The sequence below is a fragment of the Lygodium microphyllum genome, chromosome 23 (assembly GCF_053477565.2).
Source record: "Lygodium microphyllum isolate KBCC chromosome 23, Lygodium_microphyllum_v1.1.10, whole genome shotgun sequence".
Taxonomy (NCBI): domain Eukaryota; kingdom Viridiplantae; phylum Streptophyta; class Polypodiopsida; order Schizaeales; family Lygodiaceae; genus Lygodium; species Lygodium microphyllum.
Genome location: NC_141157.1, coordinates 75,445,028 through 75,471,058, shown reverse-complemented (window position 1 = coordinate 75,471,058; position 26,031 = coordinate 75,445,028). Strand labels below are relative to the sequence as shown.

At 44.3% G+C, this 26,031-nt stretch overlaps 1 protein-coding gene across 10 annotated transcripts in view; it reads left to right on the top strand.

Moving 5' to 3' along the window:
* Positions 1–26,031, top strand: part of LOC148016346 (uncharacterized) — a 209,271-nt gene that overhangs the window by 84,585 nt on the left and 98,655 nt on the right. For all 10 annotated transcript variants that reach the window (XR_015688091.1, XR_015688089.1, XR_015688090.1 and 7 more), the window contains exon 7: positions 14,428–14,600. Coding sequence is in view for 7 of the 10 variants with exons in the window: in XM_087664208.1 (XP_087520334.1) it covers positions 14,428–14,600 (173 nt within the window). In the remaining 3 variants the exon portion in view is untranslated. The remainder of the gene's footprint in view (positions 1–14,427; positions 14,601–26,031) is intronic.

Here is a 26,031-nt window from a genome sequence, read left to right as displayed (position 1 = left end):
AGGAAGGACATTGATGGACCCTAAAAGGATGGTGACCCTAACGGATGGGTATCAGGGAGGACCCTCTGAGATTGTGTTGGCAAAGGTCCTATCTTTTTGTATGATGTGGTTGAACCCATTGCCGATCTTGGACAAGTAGGCAGTGAAATACCTGTCAAGGCTTGGAAAGCAGATGGTGATGATGGTGATAGCGGTGCCATCACAAGAGGAGAAGAGTCCTGGCCCTTGATTGATCTATCGAAGCACACTATTGAAGATTTAATATTAAGTGGGTTGGTGGCAACCCCTTCATTTGTTCTGTGAGTTGAATTGGACCCTGAAGCACCCCTTTCCTCAGGGTAATACGTGCATAACCCTGACTGGGGTGCTAGTGAAAGCTGCTTGGATGGAGTCCTTGAGAGTGTGTATGGTAGGGTGATCTCCAACCAGTCTACAAGCTAGAGATGATGCCTGGAGGGACATCATTCTGTCCCTAATGTTGAGCATTGTATCAAGAGCAAAATGAATCGGTGGGGAGGTGTCAGCGGAGGGTGCAGGTTTTTTTGGGGGGAGGGGACTGCATTGGAGTTCCTTTATGAAGGCAGTGGACCAGCTGCAATATCATGAGCCCTTCTGCTTGCTGTACTGAAGCATCTTGAGCATCATGTACCTGGGCTTGATGCTTTGGTTACATGTACTGAAGTATCTTGAGTATTTGGAGTTCCTTGGTGAAGGGAAGAAGGGGAGAGGGAGGCAGCCTAGTTGAGAGAGTGAAAGAAGGATGTGAGGTGCTTTAAGGCCATTTATCCTTTTTCGTATCATAGAAGAGGTGGCTAATAAATCTGCCATAGGGATTGGGCTGTGAAGATGTGCTAGGGTTTGCATTGAGGAAACATAGTATGTACTACCAAGACTGAAACTCAAAGACTTAGATAGTGACACCCTAAATGAAAGGCGCAAAATGCAAAACTCAAAGCTCAAACACAGAGACAAACACAAAGAGAAGAAACTCTCAAGTGACATGAATGCTGCAAATGAATGTAAGAGTGTACAGAATGCCCAAGGGTAGAGCAAAGGAGTGTTAGAGAGTGATGTTCACCGAAGATGGATCCTGAGTGCTGTACCCACCAGTCAGAGATGAGAGAGTGTTGAGGGAGAGAATTGTTAGGCAACAACAAGAGAGGTGTTTGCTAATGTAGACCGCCTGTTGGACAATAAAAACACAAGTACTGCGACGGTCGCCTAGCGGGGGAGATGGCAGCAGCCTATCACTTGGCACCAGATGTTGAAAACACAAGCTTATCAAGTGCAATGATAACGCAATAGATGGAGACCTCCAAATAGTAGGATGATGACTGAAATTCAGCTGCCTAGGGCTGGATAGTGATGGGCAACAGTTGGTGATGGCTCGACAACAGATGGCAGGTGGCTGATGGCTGAAATTTGCACGGTAGAGTGAGAAATCTGCACAAAAGGATAAGGCTGATTGGTGGGTAGCCCGTCTATTGATAGATGTTGAAGGGTGCCGCAAAAGTTAGAGTTTTGGGGGACTCTTGAAACTCTCTCGAACCACGCAACAAATTTGCATTTTTCATTAATTAAGTGTCTTTTGGGATTGTTTAAAAATGCCAATCAGTTGTAAAGCGTGTTTTAGCTCAACACCCCCTCTTAGACCCAAAAGTGAGCCTAAAGAGAAAAAACCTGCGATGTCTACCCGAAGGCGTCTCACCTTGAAGCAACCAGGGTATTGGACAAAGAATGCACGTTGGCTGCTGAGTGGCCTACCAAGACCGCAAAGATGATGGCTATTTTACAAAGGGAGTCCAAGTAGTCACCCTAGAGAGGATAGGGTATCGGACAAAGGGTGCTTATTGGCTTCCTAGTGGCCTACCAAGCCCTATAAAGGTAGATGGAACCACATTGAACTTTTTTGTTTGTTTGTTTTGTTTTTTTTCTTTTGGTAGAAAGTTAATTTTAGTGGTGGCGGCTGATTAAGTAATAGTGACCCAGAAGATGGGAGTAGAGATGGTACACCCAACACATCACAAAATAATACAAGTTTACCCAACCACTTGAGGATGTCAATGATGAGGGAAAAATGATGAAGTATCATGTGAAGAAGAATGGTGGTGTAATCCGTCGGTGGAAACAGCTTAAGATCTGTCCAGTGGTGCTCTGCACAATGAAATCATAGTTGTCTCCGTATGTTGTACGACACTGTTCATACCGTACAATTCATACTGTACCATATGGATTTGTGCGATTAAGCGGGACTACTTTTGCCGCCGCATCTACGTGTCCTTCCACGTTTTGTTGCCTTTAATCCAACGCATTCCGCTTGCTTGCGTGACACTTTTTGGGGGGGTGGAAAGCCTTGGATATCTCATCTAACCCCTTTTCCAGCTATGCAAATCCCTCCCCCCGCCAAAGCCCTCCTTGGATTCCATCGAGCTGGCAGCCCTTTTTGATGGTTGACCCCTCTTTGATTGTTTGAACTTTGACCCTTCTCTCATCTACAAAAGGTGCTCCTCTCCTCCATGGTTTTACCTCTACCCTCAGGCCTCTCCCTCTCTTTCAACTTTCAAGTTTCAAGAGTCAAGACTCAAGCATCTCACTCTCCCTTTCTCTCTCTCTCTCTCTCACTCTTCCCCGGGCCTCTTCATCCGTCATTGGCACCATGACTCATGAGAAGCACGAGGCCTTCAATTTGCACGTGATCCATGTGGAGAGGGACACAAAAAAGTCCAACTCCCACCACTAGACATGCAAGAATTGCGGGAAGTGCTATACAAAGTGGTGTAACTATCTTTCCAAGACCGCGGGGGGGGGGGGGAGCAAGTTGCTCCATGCAAGGAGATCCCTCAAAACATCGTGGAGGAGTTTCTCTCCAAGATGAGAGGGGATCCACAAGAGGAGGAGGAAGCGGCTTATTGGCACCAATATCTATGCCTACTAACATGGAAGCATCGAATGTGGGCGTATCGTCAACCAATGCAAGAGAGGCCTCTACCATTGGTGGTGGGGGTTCCATATCCGCATTCGGATCTGGTAAAAGACATAGTGGAGCCTCATGCGATGCCATAGAGACAATCCTCTCTCTCTTAAGCTCTCGGTCATGTTCGTGGATCGATTGCCTTTCTTAGAGAAAGACAATTCCTTGCGGACATTGAAATTGCACGCACGGTGATTGAGTGCAATTTGGCATTTAATGTCCTAAAGCAAGAGCAATGGAAGAAGATGGTAAAAGCCATTGCCAATGTGGATCCATGTGAAGGATGGACCGGTGTCACATACAACGACATGAGGATGAATTTGATGAAGAGGAGAAGAGGATTGATAGAGCCCTTGATCCTATTTGCGCCGCATGGATAAAATATGGTTGCTTCATTCTCACCGACGGATGGTATGATCGTAAGAAGCAGGGCATCATTAACATACTCGTCTCATGTCCAGTCAACACTTACTTTTTGCGGGCCGTAGATATCCGCAAGAGGGGGAGGAAAACAACGGGCGCATTCATCTACCGCCACATTCAGTAAGTTATCATTGAGGTAACATTTGGCATTGCCTTGTAAATTTGTTTCACTTTCTTTCATCATTATAATTGGTTTATGCTCAAATATCTATCTTTCTATTCTAATTTCTAAATTCTCTCTAATATCTATCTTGATTCTCTCTTTTTCCCTCGGGCCCCGACCCCATCTCTCTTTATTCTTGAATCTTGAAAGCTGAAACTTGAAAGGCTCAACTCTCGAGTCTCTCTTTCTCTCTCTAATCTCCAAGTATTGTTAGTATACTTGTAATTTGTAAATTCTGGTTGTAGATGGGTCCCTTGAATGTGGTGCAAGTCGTTATTGACAATGCATCGAATTGTCGGCGCATGGGCCGTTTGCTTGAGGCCAAGTTTCCCATGATTGTGTGGACTCCATATGCAAGTCATTGTTTGGACTTGCTCATGGAGGACGTTGGGAAGCTTAAGTGGGTGAAGAGGGTGGTCCGCAAAGTTACATCAGTTGTCACCTTCTTCACGGTAAAGGTAACGGTACTTGTGATGTATCGTGAGCATATCACATTGGAGTTGAAGAATCGTTCTTCAACTCGCTTTGCTTACATGTGGTTATTACTGGAGCATCTTTTTGAGATGCGGTCCTTGCGCTAGACAGTGATGTCTACTCTATGGAATGAGTGGGATGAGCATGAGATAGAGGAGGCCGAGCCATGCAACACTTGTGCCTTAATGAGCAATTTTGGCATAAACTCCGTGCCGTTGTCATTGTCATGACTTCCTTTTATAGGGTGTTACGTATGGGTGATTGCGAGGTGTCCACCATGGGCTTTCTCGTTCACTTCTTTAGAGCGGCATTGGTGGAGGCATGTGCTTGTACAATGATTACAGACACAACGTGCACATGGTTTAGAGATAGTAGAGAGGAGATAGGCATGGATGCATAAGTCCATCCATGGTTTTGCCACATTGGTAAATCCTGCCTACAAGTTGCTGGTGGTCATGGATGATAGAGAGCTCCGTTTGGACAAGCTTGCTTATTTGACTTGTGTGGTCCCTATGGATGACCACAATGTAGTGATGGAGGAGCTAGGATGCTATGGAAATCAGAGAGGGCATGTGGCTTTTACTTCTTCCACTCGTTGGAAGAGAGAGTCACTTGTGAAGCCTCTATTTTGGTGGCAAAACTTTGGATACGTATTGGAGACCCTTTAGCCCTTAGCCATGAGGGTCCTTGCCCAAGATTGCTCTTTGGGTGCATGTGAAAGAAATTGGAGTGCTTGCTTTATCATTCATACAAAGATTTGTAATCGGCTTAGCAGACGATAGTTAGAGCAGCTAGTCTATTGCCGCACTAACTTACACATGATGAGGGCTATGATGAACATGGGTAGTCTGAAGCAGGTAAAGTTTAAACACTCAACCATAAAATTAAAAATTTGTTGTTTTAAACTTTGAACTTTAAAGTTTATACTTTACAATTTAGACTTTAGCATTTACAATCTTACGTGCATTGTGTAGGTGAATGCTGATACATTCAAGTTGATGGGTGATACTCTTTCGAGTGTACATCAGGAGGTGGAGGAGGAGGAGATGATTTTTGCAGAGCTCTATAGAGAGCTTATAGCAGCAGATACTCATGACACTCACAGTCAGCGTGCTTGTGGGCAAGGAGTTCGAGTAGGTGGTAGTAGGGGCATGGTCATTCGAAACCCTTCAATATCAAGGAGGGGTGGTTTGAGTAGCTTACAGACATATGTACGGTGTGGCTCTAGTAGCTCACATCTTGTGCCTCATGATGACATTCCCTCCTTGCCTACACAGCCGCTACCTAGGGAGCCATGATTTGATGATGATGGTAACCTCATCAGTGAGGATGAGTATGAGTATGTCTCATCATCGGATGCCGAGGAGTCATCTTCCGACTCTCTTGATGAGCACTCAGATGGTTCTGATGATGATGATGATGATGATGATAGTGATAGTGATGCCTCATCATAGATTCATAGATCTCTTTCTTTTTTGTATCTACTATCATTGTATTCATATACATGATGCCACTATGACACACTAAAGTCTAGACTGTAGTTATATCGCATGCTTTGCGCAACCCATGCGAACATGATGGTCATCCTCATGTATTCATCTTATTTTGTAATGAAATGGCTATTTCCACTTTAAACATGTTTTTTGTCATTTAATGATTTATGGTTTTTTAAAAAATCATGTTAATTTTTTTTCGTACTAATATCGTACCGTACCTTATAAAATGATAAGGTACCATTTAGTACCATATTTTATTGTACCGTACTGTATCTTTCGTACCTAACAACTATGAATGGAATGCATAATATGCTACATGCTAAAAAATGCTCATGTAATAGGTGCCACTTGGATAGTGTTTCTCGTGGGAAAATTGTTCAGTTGCCTAAGCGTCCTAGTACAAAGATGATGAAATCATGCAATGCTTAGGAAAAGGTGCAACAGGGGGGAAGGCCAATGTTGAATATAAGTGCTGAAACCTGTAGAATACTAAGAAGGATAGGAACCCCCTCTCAACCTGGATGTTGATGCTAAAGAAGAAAGAGGAGCCGGAGCATGTCGGTCTTTGTGTGGTGTTGAGAACCATGTGGATGAAGATAATGAAGTCAGAAGCATCCCTACTGGAAGAGCAAGGATAGAAGTCACCGCTATGGTAGCATCAAGAGAGATACTGCATGATCCATTGCGAGAGGGAAAGCCTCCATGCTGGTAGAAGAGTAAAACTCGAAGTAGATGGAACCATGAAAGGAAAGGCATGCAACTCTTGTTTCCAGCTTAGGAAGGACTAGTGCAAACTTGTATGTGAGCCCTACACCGAAATACAAAACCTTGTGTCATGAGGACATGTATTTTTGAAACCTCACTTAACATGTGGATTAATTTCTAATCACATGATTAAGTAAATGTTGCATATGTGAGGTACAACTGGGGTTAAAGTAAATTCACGAGCTCGGGACCCAAAGAAATCACGAGATGTCAAAGGAAAAAGTTGCTATAAGTTATGTCATATAGGTACTTGGTGGTATTTGGTGCCAGTTGTTGGCCTCAGTTGGTGACTCTAGAGAAGTGGCGTTTAATGGTACCTAATGCCAATCTAATGGTCAAAGATGACGCAGAGACACTCAGGAATAGAAGTTGCCTAGCCAATTTAATTATTGACTGGTCAGATTATTTTTCAATGCACCGAAATAATTATTAGATTACTTTTCAGTATTTAAAGACTGAAAATTAATATTTAATTATGAAAAATGCTGGAAAAACCATTTGGGAAGGCTACCACTTGTCAAAAATGCCCATGCAAGATTGAAAAATGTCTTGAGAGGTTGGAAAGAAGCATTTCTATAAATTCAACCTGCAAGAGAGAGAGAGGGAGGCTATTGGTCTAATTTGCAGCCATTGGAGGACCTTTTGAGGCAGCCAGGGGCAAAAGAAGACCAATCAACAGTAGGAGACAGCATCTACAGGCTGTTGAGGCAGGGCTGAAGCAGTAAATGACTGATTTTCTTCAATTCTTTGCATCTACATGCTGTTGTGGCAGAGCAGCAATTGCACTTGACTGATTTTCAGTCATTCTTCGTGACAAAACTCTGAATTTTCTCTCTCTACAGCTTCCCCTCCCATCTCCCAGCCATTTCGCAGCCTTGCTCTGAAGATCTCAGCATTTGGACCCTTGGAGGTAGAGAAATTTCAAATTTCTCTATTGTAAATACTAATTTATAACAGAAATTAGGGTTTAGAAACAGCCTTGGGAAGCGTGCCAGAAATTGGAAGCTCCAAGACTTGGGTTCAACAAGGCTGAAGGTGAATTTTGGCTGAATTTAGGTGGAGGACTAGCTAGCCATTGCATTTGGGGCATTTCCATCATCTATGAAGTGGGTGAAGGCCAATTGAGTGCTCGAACCAAGGGGCAAAATAGAGTGAAGACTTGCTGGTCACTTTGGACAGCAAGGGGAGTTGAAATACCGAAAGGGATTGGGAGAATCCCATTGTAAATCAACTTTTTCTTCAATAAAGCTAAAGAAATACCGAAAGGGGCGCCAATTTTGGGGCCAATCGAGTGTGCATTGTCCAAGATCAGTAGGTAAATTTGTATTTTCAGATTTTCATTAACTGTTTGCTACTCAAGGATGTACCACCCATCCACGGAAGGAAGGCTGGTTTCACCTTGCAAAAGAGATCAAAATTTGCAAACAAGGAGGTGAGTAGTGAGATGCTCCAAAACAAAAAGAAAAACTGAAAATAAAGAAAGAAAAGCTAACTGAAAGTGTATTACAATGAACATATATATATACAATGAAAGTCTAAAAAGGGAAAGGCTAAGTATGTGGCCACCATCATGTATGGCAAGGTGGAGAAGGGTCCTAGAAGGTGCAGTGGATACCTAAGGAATGGATGTGTAAAGTGCAATAGGCGAGCCACTAGTAGATCAATCAATCAATCCCATAGTTGCCTTCGTACGTCATATGGACATGTTCGTACGGTACGTATCTGTACGAATTTCGTACCGGTTTTTGGGCCTATTTGGGCCACGTCGCCTGCGCGTCATCGATCCCGCGTCACACGTTTTTTGCGCCCCCGCTTTTACTCCGTTTGCCTACGTGGCACTTTTTGGGGGGGGGGGGTGGGAAGCCTTGGATACCTCACCCCATCCCCTTTTTCAGCCATGCACGCCCCTCCCTAGCCCTCTTTGGATTCCTTCTAGCTAGCAGCCCTCTCTTTGACCGTTGACCCCTCTTTGACTGTTTGAACTTTGATCCTTCTCTCATCTACAAAAGGTGCTTCTCTTCTCCATGCTTCCACACCAATTCAGCAAGCACTTGTGACTTACCATTCTCATCTTCCTCTCTTGGATCTTGATTCTTGAATGGACTTGTGATTTGTCATTCTCGAATCTCACCTCCCATTCTCTCTTTCCCGCACCCTATCGAAGCTTTTGCCATTCTCAAATTTCATCTCCCATCCCTCTATCCCGCACCCTATCAAAGCATTTGCCATTCTCATCTCCCATCCTCTCTCTCTCACTCTTGCTCTTTTAACTTTACCCCAATCCTCGGGCCTCTCAAGTCTCCCTCTCAACTTTCAAGAGTCGAGACTCAAGCATCTCTCTCTCTCTCTCTCTCTCTGGCCTCTTTATCCGTGATCAGCTCCATGACTCGTGAGAAGCACAAGGCCTTCAATTTGTATGCGATCCATGTGGAGAGGGACACAAAGAAGTCCAACTCCCACCATTGGATACGCAAGTATTGCGGGAAGCGCTATACAAGTGGTGCAACTCGGCTTCTCTAACATCTTTCCAAGACGGGGGGCCAAGTTGCTTCATGCAAGGAGATCCCTCAAAACATTGCGGAGGAGATTCTTGCCAAGATGAGAGGGTGATTCACAAGAGGAGGAGGAAGTGGCTTATCGGCACCAACTCCTATGCCTACTAACGAGGAAGCATCCAATGTGGGCGTATCTTCCGCATCCGGCTCCGGTAAAAGACAAAGAGTGAAGGCTCATGCGGTGCTAGAGAGATAATCGTCTCTCTCTCAAGCTCCTGGTCATGTGCGTGGATCGGTTGACTTCCTTAGAGAAAGGCAACGACTTGCGGACATTGAAATTGCATGCATGGTGATTGAGTGTAATCTTGCATTCAATGTCCTAAAGCAAGAGCAATGGAAGAAGATGGTAAAAGCCATTGCCAATGTAGGTCCATGTGAAGGATGAACGAGTGTCACGTACAACGACATGAGGACAAGAAAGATTGATGAAGAGGAGAGGATTGATATAGCTCTTGATCCTATTCGGGCCGTATGGATAAAATATGGTTGCTCATTGAGTGATCATAAGAAACATGGCATCATCAGCATACTTGTCTCATGTCCACTCGACACTTATTTTTTGCGGGCCATAGATACCGGCAAGAGGGGGAGAAAAACGATGGGCGTATTCATCTACCGCCACATTCGACAAGGTATCATTGAAATATACATTGCAATTTGTGTTTTAAATTTGTTTCACTTTCTTTCATTATGATAATATCATGATCCATAATTGAAATTTGATTTATATATAACTTCTAATTTGTAAATTGTGATTGTAGATGGGCGTCTCAAATGTGGTGCAAGTTGTTACCGACAATACATCGAATTGTTGGTGCATGGGCCGTTTGCTTGAGGCCAAGTTCCCTACGATTATGTGGACTCCATGTGCAAGTCATTGTTTGGACTTGCTCATGGAGGACACTGGGAAGCTTAAGTGGGTGAAGAGGGTGGTCCGCAAAGCTACATGAATTGTCACATTCTTCACGGTAAAGGTAAATGTGCTTGCGATGTATTGTGAGCATAGCACACTAGAGTTGAAGAAGCCTTCTTCAACTCGCTTTGCTTACATGTGGTTATTGCTGGAGCATCTTTATGAGGTGCGGTTTGCGCCAGACAGTGGTGTCCACTCTATGGAATGAGTGGGATGAGCATGAGACAGAGGAGGCCAAAGCCATGCAACGCTTGTGCCTTAATGCACAGTTTTGGCAAGTCCGTGCCGTTGTCATTGTCGTGACTCCCTTTTATAGGGTGTTACGTATGAGTGATTGCGAGGAGTCCACCATGGGCTTTCTTGTTCACTTCTTTAGAGTAGCATTGGCAGAGGCACTTGCTTCTACAGTGATCATAGAGACACAACGTGCACATGTTTTAGAGATAGCAGAGAGGAGATGGGCCTGGATGCATAAGCCCTTCCATGGTTTTGTCGCATTGGTATATCCAGCCTACAAGTCACCGGCGGTCATGGATGATAGAGAGTTTCATTCAGACTAGCTTACTTATTTGACTCGTGTGGTCCTGGTGGATGACCATAATGTAGTGCTAGAGAAGCTAGGATGCTATGCAGATCAGAGAGGGCATGTGGCTTTTGCTTCTCCCACTTGTTGGAGGAGAGAGTCACTTTGTGAAGCCTTTATTTTGGTGGTAAAACTTTTGATACGCACTGGAGACCCTTCAACCCTTAGCCATGAGGGTCCTTGCCCAAGATTGGTCTTTGGGTGCATGTGAGAGAAAGTGGAGTGCCTATTCTCTCATTCACACAAAGATTCGTAATCGGCTTAGCACACGATAGTTAGAGCGGCTAGTTTATTGCCGTACTAACTTATGCATGATGAGGGCTATGATGAGCATAGGTAGTCCAAAGCAGGTAAAGTTTAAACACTTAACCATAACATTTAAAATTTGTTGTTTTAACTTTTAAACTTTGAACTTTGAAGTTTAAACTTCATACTTTACAATTTAGACTTTAGCATTTACAATGATTAATCTTACGTGCATCACTGCATTGTGTAGGTGAATGTTGATACATTCAAGTCGATGGACGATACTATTCCGAGTATACATAAGGAGGTGGAGGAGGAGGAGGAGATGATTTTTGCAGAGCTCTATGGAGAGCTTATAGTAGCAGATACTCGTGACACTCGCAGTCAATGTGCTCGTGGGCGAGGAGTTCGAGTAGGTGGTAGCAAGGGTATGGTCATTCGACGCTCTCCATCATCGAGAAGGAGTAGTTCAAGTGGCTTACAAACATATGTAAGGCGGGGCTTTAGTAGCTCATATCTAGTGCCTCATGATGACATCCCCCCCTTGTCTACATAGTTGCCGCCTAGGGAGCCATCATTTGATGATGATGGTAACCTCATCAGTGAGGATGAGTATGAGTGTGTCTCATGATCGATGCCGAGGAGTCATCTTCAGATTCTCTTGATGAGCACTTAGATGGTTATGATGATGATGATGATGATGATAGTGATGCCTCATCATAGATTCAAATGACATAGGTCTCTTTTTTTTGTATCAGATATACTAGACTGTAGTTGTATCACATGTTTTGCGTAGCCCATGCGACCGCGATGGTCACCCTCATGTATTCACCTTATTCTGTAATGAAATGGCTATTTCCACTTTAAACATGTATTCGCTGATCTATTATTTAATGATTTATGATTTTTGTTATTTAAAAATCATCTTAATTTTTTTCGTACTAATATTGTACCGTACCTTATAAAATCATAAGGTACCAATTAGTACCATATTTTATGGTACCGTACCATATCGTACCTTTCGTACTTGACTACTATGATCAATCCTTAAGTAGTGAAGAAGATAGGCTGTTGAGATTGTCTGCGTGCCACATATTCAGTAGCCCCTGTGACAGATGAAGCAGATGGGGCAGCAGTCAGAGATGTAGCCCCACTGGATTGGCTACTAGGGGGGGGGAGTAGAGTACACTGAGGAAGGAATCGTAGAGGTGTACATAGTGGATCCAAATGTGGGCAAGGATGGACATGGTCACCACTTGTGGAGCCCAAGGTAGAGGGATAGGGACATGTGGAGTAGAGGATGGAAATCCTTGCGGAGGAGTGACGCAAGGGATGTGCGACGATAGTCCATAAGCAGACGATGGATATCTTTGCTTGTGAAAAGGTGGGTGGAGGAATTGTGAGTGTTCGGGGGTAGTGAGGGGGATGTCTATCATAGTCGTCCCAGAGTGAAAGGATGTGGTAAAGTGGGGGTAGGTGGAAGGTATAGTGTTAAAGGATGGCATTCCCCCTAACAATGTACCAAGAGGTGGGGTAAATGGAGGGTAGGTAGATTGTGGAATTATGAGTGAGAAAGTGTTAGGAGCGGAGTTGGAAGATCTAACTTCTAGTGTACTTTGAGCGGAAGTGGAATGTAATTCGAGATTTTGGAATGAAGATCTGAGTAGATTAGAATGTGGAGAAAATAGTGGTGGGAGGGAGTTAAGAAATGTGGTTTACTTGCTCAAATGAAATAGATGGTGGAGATATACTTGATGAAGGGTATCTGGTTCAAAAGCCTCCTCTATTAAAGTTAAGATACTAGAAATCATCCCGATCCTGCACAACAAAGGAAGAAACATGAGAGGGTTTTGGTTCATACAACTCAAAAGGGTTATATAAACTTGACACAAGGCCTAGCAGTGATGAAGGAGATGGATCGCTAGATGCACCAAATGTTGTGGTTCATCCAAGATTAGAGAGATGGCCAACCTCACCACTCGGCCTAGATGGAGTAGTAGCACTTGTTGGAGGGGTGTAAATCTGATTGTATGTGATGCGCAAGTAGTCCTTAAACTCTTCATCTGTAAGGTGACCAAAACGAGAAGAAGAAGATGGGAAAGGTGAAGGTATGTCTACTTTCTCCTCGAGACCAAAATGCCTTCTCAAAGCCTCCAATGATACAGAAGCCTGATAAGGCATCATAGGATCCCTAGAAGAAGGAATGTGAGACATTATGAGTTAGAATCAAGTCGCGCGTGAGTCTTGCACAAAGACTAACCTCCATAATCACCATAGGGTACTCTTTAGAAGAGCACTGACTATGATACCGTGTGAAGATATGCTAGGTTTTGCACTGAGAAAACACAACATGTATGATCAAGACTGAAACACAAAAACTAAGACAATGACAAAGCATAACTCAAACTCTAAACACAAAATGCAAAACGCAAAACTTAAAGCTCAAACACAAAGACAAACACAAAGAGAAGAGATTTTGAAGTGAGATGAATGTTATAAATGAATGTAAGAGTGTACAAAATGCCCAAGTGTAGAGCAATGGAGTGTCGGAGAGTGATGTCTACCACAGACAAATCTTGAGTGCTGTAACCACCAGTCGAAGATGAGAGAGTGTTGATTCAGAGAACTGTTAGGCGACAACAAGAGAGGTGTTTGCTGATGTAGACGGCCACTTGACAACAAAAACACAGGTATTGCAGTAGTCGCCTGGTGGGAGAGAGATGGAAGCAACCTATTGCCTGGCACCAAATACTGAAAACGTAGGATTATTAGGTGCTTTGATAATGCAGTAGATGGAGACCTCCAAACAGTAGGGCGATGACTGAAAACATGTCACCTAGGGTTGGATAGTGATGGGCTACAGTCGGTGATGGATAGCAGATTGTAGGTGGCTGATGGCTGAAATCTGCATGGTAGAGTGAGAAACCTGCACAAAAGGATAAGTCTGAATGGTGGTCAGCCCGTCTATTTATAGATGTTAAAGGTTGCCCCAAAAATTAGGGTTTTGGGGGATCTCTGAAACTCTCTTGAATTGGGCACCAAATGTGTGTTTCATTCATTAATTATGTTTTGGGGCTGTTTAAAAATGCTAATCAGCTGTAAAGTGTGTTTTAGCTCAACATGGGCGAGTAGAAGGGAGGGCAGGGCTGGCTTCAGACAGAAAGGAGCATACTGGTGGCTGGCAGGTGGGGGCAGAGGTGGTGCTGCAGTGAAAAAGGGGTGGCAGTGTTGGGCTCAGGAGATGAGGTGGGGCAGAACAGTTTGTGCAGGGGAAGGGGCATGCTGGGGCAGTGCTAGGTGGCTGGCGGAAGTGGAGGAGGCTGGAGGTCAGCACTGGACAGGGGCAAGGTGGCAGTGTGGGGTTGGCGCTGAGGTGGTCAGATGGCACTGGACAGGAGGCAGAAGCAGGGTGACAGGCTAGGGTGGCCAGGGCGACACAGGCCAGGTCATCAGTCAGCAGGTTGTCAGCCTCTGGAATATTTTCCAACACGTATGAGCTAACACACTACATCTTGAAAGTTGAGGGGGTGAGCTGTTGACCTGAAATATGTGTGAGTACCAGCTGTGTAGGTAACAAGCATCATCCTTTGATGACCATAAGATATGGCATGCATAACATCTTTACTAACTTTGGATACATTGCTCATTCCATATGATGAATGCTTGCTGCAGTCTGCAGTAAGAGTATTCTGGCTCCCATTTTACTGTTATTTTATGAAATATCACACATTTATTCTGTGAACTTTTATTATAAGTTATTGAGTTGACTTCATATAATGATTAAGATACTTTAACATTGATGCACATTAAATGAGATTCATGTCGGTGCTATTTGCAGATATTTAGAGATTGCCCTTTTACAGTGTATGCATTTTCTCGAAAAGGATCCTCCAAAGGCAGCATTTCAGCGGTTGAGCATGATGATCAGGGGTGTGGCAGATCCCTTAGCAGCTGCTTATGCTAGATTATACTTGGCGCGTAAAGGGCAAATCATTTTCCCTGAAGAAACTGGTCAGTCAATAGGGGATTTGACAAACAATGCTTTCAGATTTCTGCAGTGCGGTATCCACCTGTATGTTTGTTTTCAGACTCATATCTGATGAACTACTGGTTTGTGGTTGTGGCATTTGGCTTCATTAAGCAATAGAACGCTGGATTTTTCAGCCAGTGGCTATTTTCCAGGCCATAGTCATACATGAAGAAAGAATTCCTTGTTGTAAAGGATTCTCAATGAAAGGGACATTATGATGCCGTACAATCTTTTTATAGTGAGAATACAATATTATACCATCCACCAAAATCGTGCTGAGTGGCTTCCTCTTTACTGGGTTCAGTCTTTTTATATCTGGTACCAGGCGTGTTAACCCATAAGAGTGTGACTAATATCATTTCAAAAGGCAATACATACCAGAAGGACCAGACCTTTGCTGACACAATTATTGGAGGAGCTTCCTAGTATCCACCAGTGAGGGTCATTGCTCCTGACTCATCCATTGACTCACTTTCTCAGACTAACAGGATCTCCTTGGTGCATGGGGAGGATCTCAATCAGCCTCTGCACTAGTCAGGGCTTCCAAGGGAGTGCTTTCTTGTGGCATGATAGGCTACGTTTGCTGACACAATTATTGGAGGAGCTTCCTAGTATTCACCAGTAAGGGTTATTGTCCCTAACTCATCCATTGAATCACTTTCTCAGACTAATAGAATCTCCTTGGTGCATGGGGAGGATCTCAATCAGCCTCTGCACTTTCAAGGGAGTGCTTTCTTGTGGCATAATAGGTCACCTTGTACAAGTGTACCTAGGACTTTATGACCCTAGGTTGATAGCCTAGAGGCATAGACATGACTGCTTCTAGAATGTGGAATGCAGGATAATAGAGGAGATAGCAACATAATGCAGACAGAGAGTGACAGAGAGAAACACAATAGAGGACAGAGAGTGGTAGAGGAGAAAGGCAGGAATGGACAGATGAGAATCTTCAACTTGCTAATCAAGAGGCCTAATTAGTGGCATTTCTACCCCCCAGCCACCAGTCACCAGTCCGTAAGGCATGAACTTCACCTTGCCACAGTCCAGAGTACACAAGCTTCTTCTTAGGCTTGAGCTTTGGTTGTCCCTGCCACTTAGATGGTGGCTGGAGCCTCCAATATGTAGGAGAGAGATGCCCCAGTGGATGAGATCCATGATTCATTTGCATACTGAGACAATGTTCATGATGTGGAGGGGTTCCCGTCCTTGCAGGAGGTTGTGGAGAGGGAGGAGAGGAGGTAGAGTAGGTTTACAATAGCCTAGGCCCTACAGGCAAGCAGAGATAGATGTGGGTTAAGAAACCATGTTGATTTGAGACATTGAATTGGTCACCACGAGGATCCTATCATGGAAAGAGAGATGCCTCTGTGGATGAGATCCATGATTCAGATGCTGTCTACTGAGACAATGTTCATGATACAGAGGGGTCCCCCTCCTTGCAGGAGATTGTGGAGAGGGAGGAGAGGAGGTAAAGAGGGGTTCCTCTGCTTGCAGGAGGTTGTGGAAAGGGAAGAGAGGAGGTAGAGCAGGTTTACAATAGCCTAGGCCCTATGGGCAAGCAGAGACAGGTGTGGGTTGATCAGAAATTGAGTTGGTGACCAGGAGGATCCTATCATGGAATATATAAGGCATTGGGTGGGTGCAGGGTTGATGCTTCATGAGATAGGATTTTCACACAGCATTGGTGGTAGGACCAATAAGTTTTCTAGTTATTCAGCAGCATCGCCTCTTGGAGATTGGATATCTTGATGCATGAAGCTAGGGTGCTAAGTCAAAGTTTCATGTATTGGGTTGGTGCCACAAGTGACACAAAGATTCAAGGAAAAGTGTATACATGTGCTGGAGAGCAATTGGACACATTTAATACATCTATCTTAGTTCCATAGAGGGCCATTGTGAGAGTGAATGATTGGATTATTGGACTTCTGACCATTTATGTACAAATGTTAGTGGGAGGGGAGAGATTTTTTGACTACCCTTTACCTGACCTTGCTTTGGGTTGATTATTGGATGATGGGGGGAGACTTCCAAGATGCTAGTGCACTTGGAAAATGAGGGGAAATTGCATGGATAAAAGTAAGGGCAGAGTAGGCAGTGTGGGTGGAGTTCATATCCCAAATTAGAGGATCGGATCCTTGGTTCATGACACAGTTTGGCAGGTCCACAGGGTCCCTTGAGCTCGCTTGGAGAGAGATGATGATAACTGCTAGGATTATTCCAGGATTGACAGGTTCTATCATGTGCTAGTGGAGGCCTAATTGACATTTACTGATCACCATCCTTTCAGACTAGTCACCTATTTTTTCTTGTTGAAGATGGGGGAGAAGTTGCCCCATCTTCTCCAGAAACTGTGTTGAATACTGAGAGTAGTGCTACCTAAGAGTAGCAAACCTGATGGTAAAAACGATCAATTTTGGAAGCTTAAGATGAGAAACTTTTTGAATGATGAAGGGCCTATGGGATGTCACTATGCAGGATGAGAGACGAACCTTGCACCAGTATAAAAATATCAACCTTGAATGTACTTGCAAAAGGGGGTGATAAAGGGAAAGGAAGAAATGAGAAATGATATATTAACGTCTACAAAGGCCAAAATGACCTATGAGACCATGAGTTACAATCATGTGTATGATGGTACAACTGTCTGGGCAAAATATGTAGCACAAGCAGAATAAGAAAGGAAACTAACTATGGCTATGTGTAAAACATAGAGCTCTATCTAGTAACAATGAGCTCCAAAATGGTACAATCTCATGTGGGTATGGAGGGCCTAGCTCTAGCCCGAGCAATAATCCCCTGTATCCGCCTATGAAGGTGTCGTCAGTGTCTGTGTCGAGGCCTAGGATGTTTGGATCGGCTAAGCTGAACGGCTCGATCACTCAGTACTCCTTGTTTGTGTGTGGACTGTGGCGGTGAGAGAGGCTCTCGTGTGGACTGTGGCTGTAATTGTATTGAAGTCTTTTGAGTCTCCTTTGCAAAGAAGTCAGTGAGCTGCCTCTGTGAAGGGCCTCGATGTCCTGGAGCAGCTGTACTCCTGAGGCGCATGTCACGAAGCCGTCGTATCTCGAGAAGAAAGAGGCCAAGGCATCGCTGATCGGTAAAATCCATGACTCTGGATAGTGGTCCAAATCCGTCTCTAAAGAGATAGTGCAAATGACCACGGACCTCATAATATGCTGGGCAATGGCAGATATAATGCTCCTCTAGAGAGGAGATTGAGTTGCTAGACTCAGAGTATGCAGATGATACAACACTCTACATAGAGGACGATGAGTTGATGTTGGAGAGAGTGAAGCTGGCTCTTGAGATGTTCTGTTCCGCAGCAGGAGCGAAAATTAACTGGTGAAAGTCGGTTGGTTTCCTCACAGACCCGGACTTTAGTACGAAGTGGGGCGTCCACCTAGGATTTAGGGTGAGCAGAGGGTAGACCGTCCGGTACCTAGGGTTCCAGGTGGGACTCGACATCACTCCCGCCCAGCAGTTTCTTCCAGTCGATTCTATTCGGAGGAAGCTGACTTACTGGAGCACAGCTTGCCTCTCACTAGCCGGCCGAGCCCTGGTGGTTAACCAGGTCCTCCTAGCGACGGCTTGGTACATCGCCTCGTGTTGGTGCTTCTCCTCATCCTGCGTAGTGCAGCTTTGCCGCCTAGTGCGGAACTTCCTTCGGTTCGGGTCAGATGGCTCTAGGGATTCCCGGGCCAAGGTGGCATGGGCGACCATCATACAGCATCGGTCAGAGAGAGGGCTTGGGATCATAGACCCAGAGTTTCAGAGTATGGCCCTCTTGGGCAAGCTAGTTGTCTGCGGCCTCACACTGGTAGGGCAAACCTGGAAGGTCCTATTGCAGGAGGGTCTTTAGGATTGTAGACCGAGGCTTGGCGGTGAGTGGAGGCCGTCCTTGAGATGGATCTTCACGTTAGCCCAAATCCCATCCCCCCCCCCCCCCCCCCCACATATCACCTTTTCTACGCTGCTTACTTCGCGTGTGGCAGGGCCTCCGTAAGGCCCTAATCCAGAGCCCCCCAGGTTGCCAGGAGGAGATAGACCATCAGCCGGTGATCTAGAATCCCCAGGTCAAAGATTGGGAAGGGGCACAGATTGGCGAGCGCCCCCACATCCAGTGGGCTGGTTGGGAGGTCGGTCCGGCTCGTACCATCAGGACATGGTGGGAGGTGTAAAGGATGGCGGACGAGGAGGTGCTGCAGCAACTTTCAGGCTGCCAGAGAGGAGTGGAGTTGAGGCGAAGGGAGATAGACACAGCAATACCTCCGGAGTGGCTTGCTTCCCCAATACAAGTGTCGATAGAGCCCGGGGAGGTATGGGCCGCTAGGTTTTCACCAGCAAGCACCCCCCTACAGATAGCAGGTAGAGTGGGCGGCGCCCCGCAAGGGACTTTCTTCACCGTTCAGGAGGGGGGGCGACTGGCCCTTGACAGAGGGCAGCAGGATGAGGGGATAGCTGCCCTTTTTCATGGAGGAGGATTCGGGTGGTGGGCCTTCAGGGGAAGACATGGCGATTGGACCCCTATGTTTTCTGGAAGGAGCTCAGGAAGTGACGCCTTTGGATTTGCGAGGACAGACCACTTGATGGGTTGGAGTGGGATCTAGGAGAGTGACTATGGCCGACCACTGCAGTTGCCATGAAGCCACCGAGGTTCCTAGAGTATACTGCCAGGATTGGTAGATACGTACTGATGCAGGAGGATATGGATTGGGCGGCGCTGTCACGTAGCAGGCACTAGTCTTTTTGTTGGCAAGCAGTTAGCCAGGGCCATCACCTTTTGTATGAGGTCGGGATGCAGGACACGATATTCATCATTGAGGCAGGGTCGTGCGCAGTGGTCGGTTTGGAGGCTCTACCCATCCGCCAGGTACTGGAGCCCACAGCAGACCGCTCTGAGGTATGGGAGATCATAGGGAGTCTTACTGGATGGCATATCTGGAAGGCGCGGTGTCAGGAGACTTTCGGCGGAGAGAGACTTTCAGCACAGGCGACCCTAGCAGAGCTCTGGACTTTCATCATCCACTCCCTTCGCGGCCGTTGGGATCAGGTGCAGGGCGAGTCCAGGGCTCGTCAGGAGCTCTGTGGTCACTTCGTGCATACTTGGGGCGGCCAGGACCTATTTTTCGTGATGCAGGCAGGCAGCCCCAGATGGCGATATACCCCCCTTCCATGGCTTCTTGCCCCCATTCCCCCCAGACCGCCCTAAGAGGCTTGTATTCATGATGTATTTGTGTTTCTGCATCAGCTCTAGCTAGTCTGTTGAGCATGAGCACTCTGTTGTAATCAGTTTCTTTGAGTAATATAATCAGCTACATTTTATTTGCAAAAAAAAAGATATAATGCTCCTCAGTCTCTGGCTCTAATTGGCATATCTGGCATATGCGCTTCCCTGGTGGGATGGATCTATATTTGTGAGTCTCAATTTCTAGTTGATGTGAGGAGGTGCGCAATTGGCCAATAGTACATCTGATCCCATGGGAAAGGTGGGTGTCCATGTGTCACGGGTGAACAATAAATCCATCATCTGTGGTATGAAGGAAATGCTCGCGGTAGAATGATGAGAACAAAGTGACAACAGAAGCTGAACACATAGAGAAGTTGAAGGGATATGAGAAAAAGTCTCAAAAGGAATTGTGTATGACCAACATGTGAGTAAAATACTCCATCATCCCTTATATTGGTGATGCTAAGTCTTCAGAGATATCATGGGATATTCCAAGTAACATGTGTGAGGGAGTGAGCTCCACTCAGGTATTATATTCGAAACATAAATTTCCCACTTGGTTATGAAGTATGATCGTATGACAATGTACCTTACATTCAAAGAGGTGTTGTTGAGCCACTAAAATGATGGTTTCAAAAACCCATAATTAAGTCTCTTTAAACCAGTCCCAAAAGCACAAAATGCTGAATTAATTAACTTAAATGGCTTATTTTTGACAGTAGGACTGCACCCCCAATCCTCTATAAATAGCATCCTAGTGAGTGCATCCCTTCGTTCGCAGATTACAGCTAGTGCCTATCAGTTATCAGCTCACCCAGTGCTGTCTACACCCCTTCTCCTGTGGACACCTCAATGTGTGGTACTGTCCTAGTTGTTTGAGTTGTCTTCCAACCAGGCAACCTGATCTGAGAGTGCTTCCCACGCATTTTCATTGCCATAAACACCTCGCTCAACTGTCTCACATCTGTTCCCACCCAGGCGACCTATTTTGGGGAAATTTCCAGCTGCATTTTCAGTCTTCTCAATAGCTACCAGCTGCCCGGAGTGTTCAGCTGCTAGCTAACATGAGGAACCCTATGTTTTACTGCTGAATCGCTGATACAGTCTGCCCAGCATTAGGTTACCTTCCTACAGCTGTCGCCATCAGATTACAACCTGCATCTCTCTACCAGCCTGTTGTTAGGCTTAGAAAGGTCAATTATTAGTTAAACAAGGTGAATTACAAGTTAGACTTTCATTACCTCTTTTAGAGCAGCCACAAAACTCAAATTTATTACAAAGTTTCTGTGTCCCATAAACAAACAGCCAAACTTCGGGAGGATCCACATCTATAAATAGAGAGGCTGCCCAACCACTTGTTTAATCCTGTTTTGTAGATCTATAGACTCCCCATCAGCTGGTGCCGTCACCCACTGCTGTCTACACCCCTCCACGGGCGAATACTGCAGTTCATGTTGCAGCCATCTACCCTTCAGCTACTAGGTGTCTTGTCTTGACATCATCAAAGGCTGTGTTTTCTGCAGGCACCCTGTTTGCAGCTTGTTCCTGGCACTATGCAGCTGTGGCCAGCCCATCTGGGTTGTGTTTACTCTATGTAGGTTCGCCAGGCAGCGACATCATCATCATTGTTGTTGCCTGCAATTTTTGGGGTGGCAGGAGGTTGCGTTTTCAGTTTACCGCAGGTGCCTTCATCACTGCCATCATCTTCAGCTTATTGCCCAGCTCAAAGGTGCTGTGTTTTCATTGTAGCCATAGTTAGGGCTGTTCCAGTTTGTGTTTCTCGCATTCCTGCTGCCACTGCCATTATCAGCCTGTTCTAGATAGATTTTACCCTCTGATCTTCGTTTACAGCAGCTGATTACCGTCGGAGGCTGGCTGCTACAATTTGGTGTCTGTTCAGAGTGTGACACATGCTCTAGTTGATCTTTCTCCGAGTCCACTCTGAGACATGGAGGTTTGAGGTTATTGTATTCACTTTGCATAGTGGGTTTTAAGCATTCATTATTTTTAAAATTTTAATTACTTTTCACCTTTGAGTTCTAATTTGTCATTGTGTTTTATCGTACAATTTGTGTTTTTATTCATTGATCAAGTATTTTTTTACATATTATTAGAGCAAGGTTACTCATTGAAGATACTTAAGCCTTGATCTAAAAGCTAGACATTGGAGAGAAGTAAGAACACAGAAGGGAAGATGACTTCAAACAATTCATGACCAATTCAAACTCCAAGTCAACCTATTCTAAGGACTGATTAGGAGTTGTATTCACAACTAGCTCCCAAGGAGTTTGACAAAGGTGGAGATGCAATTGACTACTTTGGATACTAAAATGATGTGCATAAGTTTGAAGATATTGCAAGACCATAATAGCCACCTATTGGAAACCCCCCCAATTGGAGAAGAAAACACCAAATACATACCATTCTTTTACCCAACTTCATGTTCATCAATGAAAGATAACGAGTTGAAATTTCTATTTCTTCCTCCATTACACCTACTCCCATGCAAGATTTTGGACTAAGTCATAAAGAAGATAAATTTCAGTTTATTGATGCTAGACTATGCCCTAAAGAGGATAGATACATGTATGTTAACACAAGAAGAAGTGATTATAAGAAAGAATCAGGTTAAATTGAATGTCCAATTCCATCTACACCACAATTCCAATCTCACCCATCCTACCCTTTCCTTCTGTTGCATCTTCATTCATAGCTCTATCAATAGAATCACACATTACATTGGATTTATGCTCGATAAGTAGCTTTTAGGGGGACCATCAAACATAGACACATCTTATCTCTTTATGTTCTTTGCTTTTGCGCAACTGATGGTGGATGTGCACAAGTGAGGGGAGGGGATTTGCCCCCTAAACTAAACACCTTCAGGATAGATACTATTAGCACAGGTTACCCACCCAAGCATATCCACCCTCAAGTATTGAGCAGTTGGTATCATAGTCTGCACATGTCTTATTACCTGGACCTTTTGTCCATGCTCTAGTGCTACAACCTACAGTTGGGTAGGGTTTCTAGTTCTAATGTCTCCTCCTATGGTATCTTATGGTATACCAAACCCAATTCTTGTCTTCTCACCTTACCCCTCTTATCAAACATCTCAAAGTTTTTGCTCCTCATTTGCCTTTGCAAAGAATGCTTTCACTTACAAGCGTCATTTCAATAGGTCTAATTATACTATATGGTCAAATTTGACGAGGCATGTTTTAGATTCGCATTTAGTAGAATCTCAGTGTTTTACCATCGAGTTTGCCACTATCAGGCTTTCTAAGTCCTTGGATGACTAGGTCATGTTGTTCTTGAATAAATTGCTATAGAAATATTTCAATTTGTCCAGTAAATGATCCCATACCCTAGTATGCCCACATTCTATGAGTTTGAGTGTTACTAGTTAGCTATTGTATTACATTGAACTGTTTGACTAATTTCATAAGATTGTCTCTCTCTTAGCTTCAAAGTGGACCCTTGTTTCCACTTCTCAAAAGGTAGAAAAAGGGGAAGGGCAAGAAGGATCAAAATCAATCTTAGACACCAAGTGAGTCATAGGGGAACACTAAGTTACAACTGAAATTGGGATGATGGAATATACTTGATATAAATAGGTATTGCCAACACTATCAAAATGCCGGCCATTTTGAGGATACGTCCATTTTGAGGAGACGTATCACTCAAAGTCTAAAGATACAATTCCAAAGAAAACCCCCCACATAGACTTGGGTCTTACAATTGTAGGGTAAATCCCCGTAGTGAATGCAAGGTGTTGACGACTAACAAAATCAAGGGCATTGGAGATCTCAATCACATTGCCATCGACAACCCTGACAACCATCACAATTTGTAGATTGGTATGTTGGATCTTTGATGGACTTTGCCCACCTCGTCTCTGTAGAGACATTTGAGGTTGAGAGCTTGGTGCACATTCATGAGTTGCCCATTGATGAGGCTATTGTAGAGGCCCATCCTACATGACCTTGTGGCCATATAGTTGCTTGGATTGTGGACAGTAGAGCCACACACCATATGATCTCGCTCAATGACATACTCGATCTTCTGAGCCCTTCTAGTCGGGAATGTCCAATGTAGTAACAACTCCTTTGTCAAGATTCAGGGCATTGGTCATGTCAAATTTGATACTCACAAAGGCCTTGATCTTGCTTCATTACATGATGTTTACCATGTTCCCCAATTGGGATAACTTTTATCCATCGATTAGCTTTGGCACTTAGGGAGAGTAGTCTTCTTTACAACGACCATAGTTGCTTGATGCCAAGATTGGTCTAGTGATTGCTAGTGGTAAGGTATAGCTTAATGGCCTCTATCTAATGCCAGAGTTTCTCTTTGAGGGCTTTGAATTACACTGACTTCATATCCTAGCTGTTGCTAGGAATCCTACGAATGAGGAGTATCCTAGTATTTTCACTTAAGACATCTTGGGGATGACTCTCTTTCGAGTTGCCCTGTCATCAAATGGTTGAGGGCCTTCTATGCTTAAAACTATTAAAGGACAAATGTAAGGCATGTCAATTGTTGGGGAAACAACATTGCACACGATACCCTCAATAAACCACACAGAGTTGAGGGGCCCCTTGCTTTATACTTCTTTCCATTAGTCGATGACTATTTCAGATACATGTGGTCTACCTTCTTAAGAACAAATCTAACACCTTTGCATATTTCTCCATATGGGTACAATTAGTGCAAAATCAAAAGTGCTTGAGAGTTGATCTTCCATCAATTTTCTGAGTTTTTATATGAGCATGGCATTCAATGTTGGGTCACCTCTACCAACTCCTCTTCTTAGAATGGAGTCGTGGAGTATAGGAACTGGACTATGATGAATATGACTCACTTTACGCTATTTATAGCAGAGCTCTATGAACATCCATGGTCTAAGATTGCCGGCACTTAGGTGTACATTCTCAATTAGTGCCGAGTGCAGTAGTTCCTCATAAGACCTTCTTTGAACCTTTTCATGGTACTCATCTATTATTTCGCGCCTTAGAGTCTTTGGGAGTTGTGCTTATACATATACTCCTAAGGATAAGATTGGTAAGCTCATGCCTTGAGTAGATCCCTTGATTTTTGATGGCTACTCTGTTGAACCTAAAGCATACTGGTTGTTTGACCCTAAAACAAACCATATCATTACGAGAAGAGATGTTGTTTTTGACGAGACGACAGCCCATTGCATTGGGTAATTCTTGTGATCCTATCCTTGTCTATACTACCTAAGATCATGCTATTTGAGCTTGGTCTACTTTCCACTCTTGACTTGCCTATGGAGTCTTCAACTCTTGGGCCTCCTTGTAGAACCTATTACACTAGCAAAGCATATGGAAACCCTTCCATTGCATTTCATCCCAAAGAGATCTAGAAGATTTGCTAAGCTTGTGCATATTGCTTTATTTGTGTTGTGTCTTTACGATGGACTGCATAGAGTTAGCAAGGGGCTCTAAAGCATCCCCAATGGTGAGAGGTCATGAAGAAGGAGCTTGAGGGCATGGATCAGAATGCAACTTGGACCTTGGTGGATTGTCCAAAGCAAAAGGTCATTGGGACAAAGTGGATATTTTGCACCAAATTGAAAGCAAATGGAACTTTGGATAAGTACAAGTCTCCCTTGTGGTACAAGGGTTTTGATAGAAGCATGGTATTGATTATGAAGAAACCTTTGCGCCTATAGCAGGGTTGATATAATTCCATCTCTTGGCTGCCTTAGCCACCTATTATGGTTGGCCTATCCGTTAGATGAACATAAAAAATGCCTTCTTGAATGGTTATTTGGAGGAGGAAGTCTATGTGGAGTAGCCTATTGGATTCTTTCTTCTAGACCATATAAGGTCTTTTGTTGGCAAAAAGCTCTTTATGGCTGAAGCAAGCACCGAGTTTGTGGTTTCATAGAATGGATAAGTTTCTTAGATCACATGGTTACCATTCTATCCCTTATGACCCAAACTTATACATAAAAACCACTTCAGTGGGGGACTAGTTATATTCTATTCTATGTTGATGATTTCTTGATCACAGACTCAGGTTTTGTGACTATAGTAGATATAAAGGTCGAACTCTGCTCCACATTTGAGATCATTAGCCTTGATGAACTATTTTATTTCTTGGGCATGGAGGTTGTTCATCATTTGGATAGGATCTTCGTATCTTTAAATAAATAT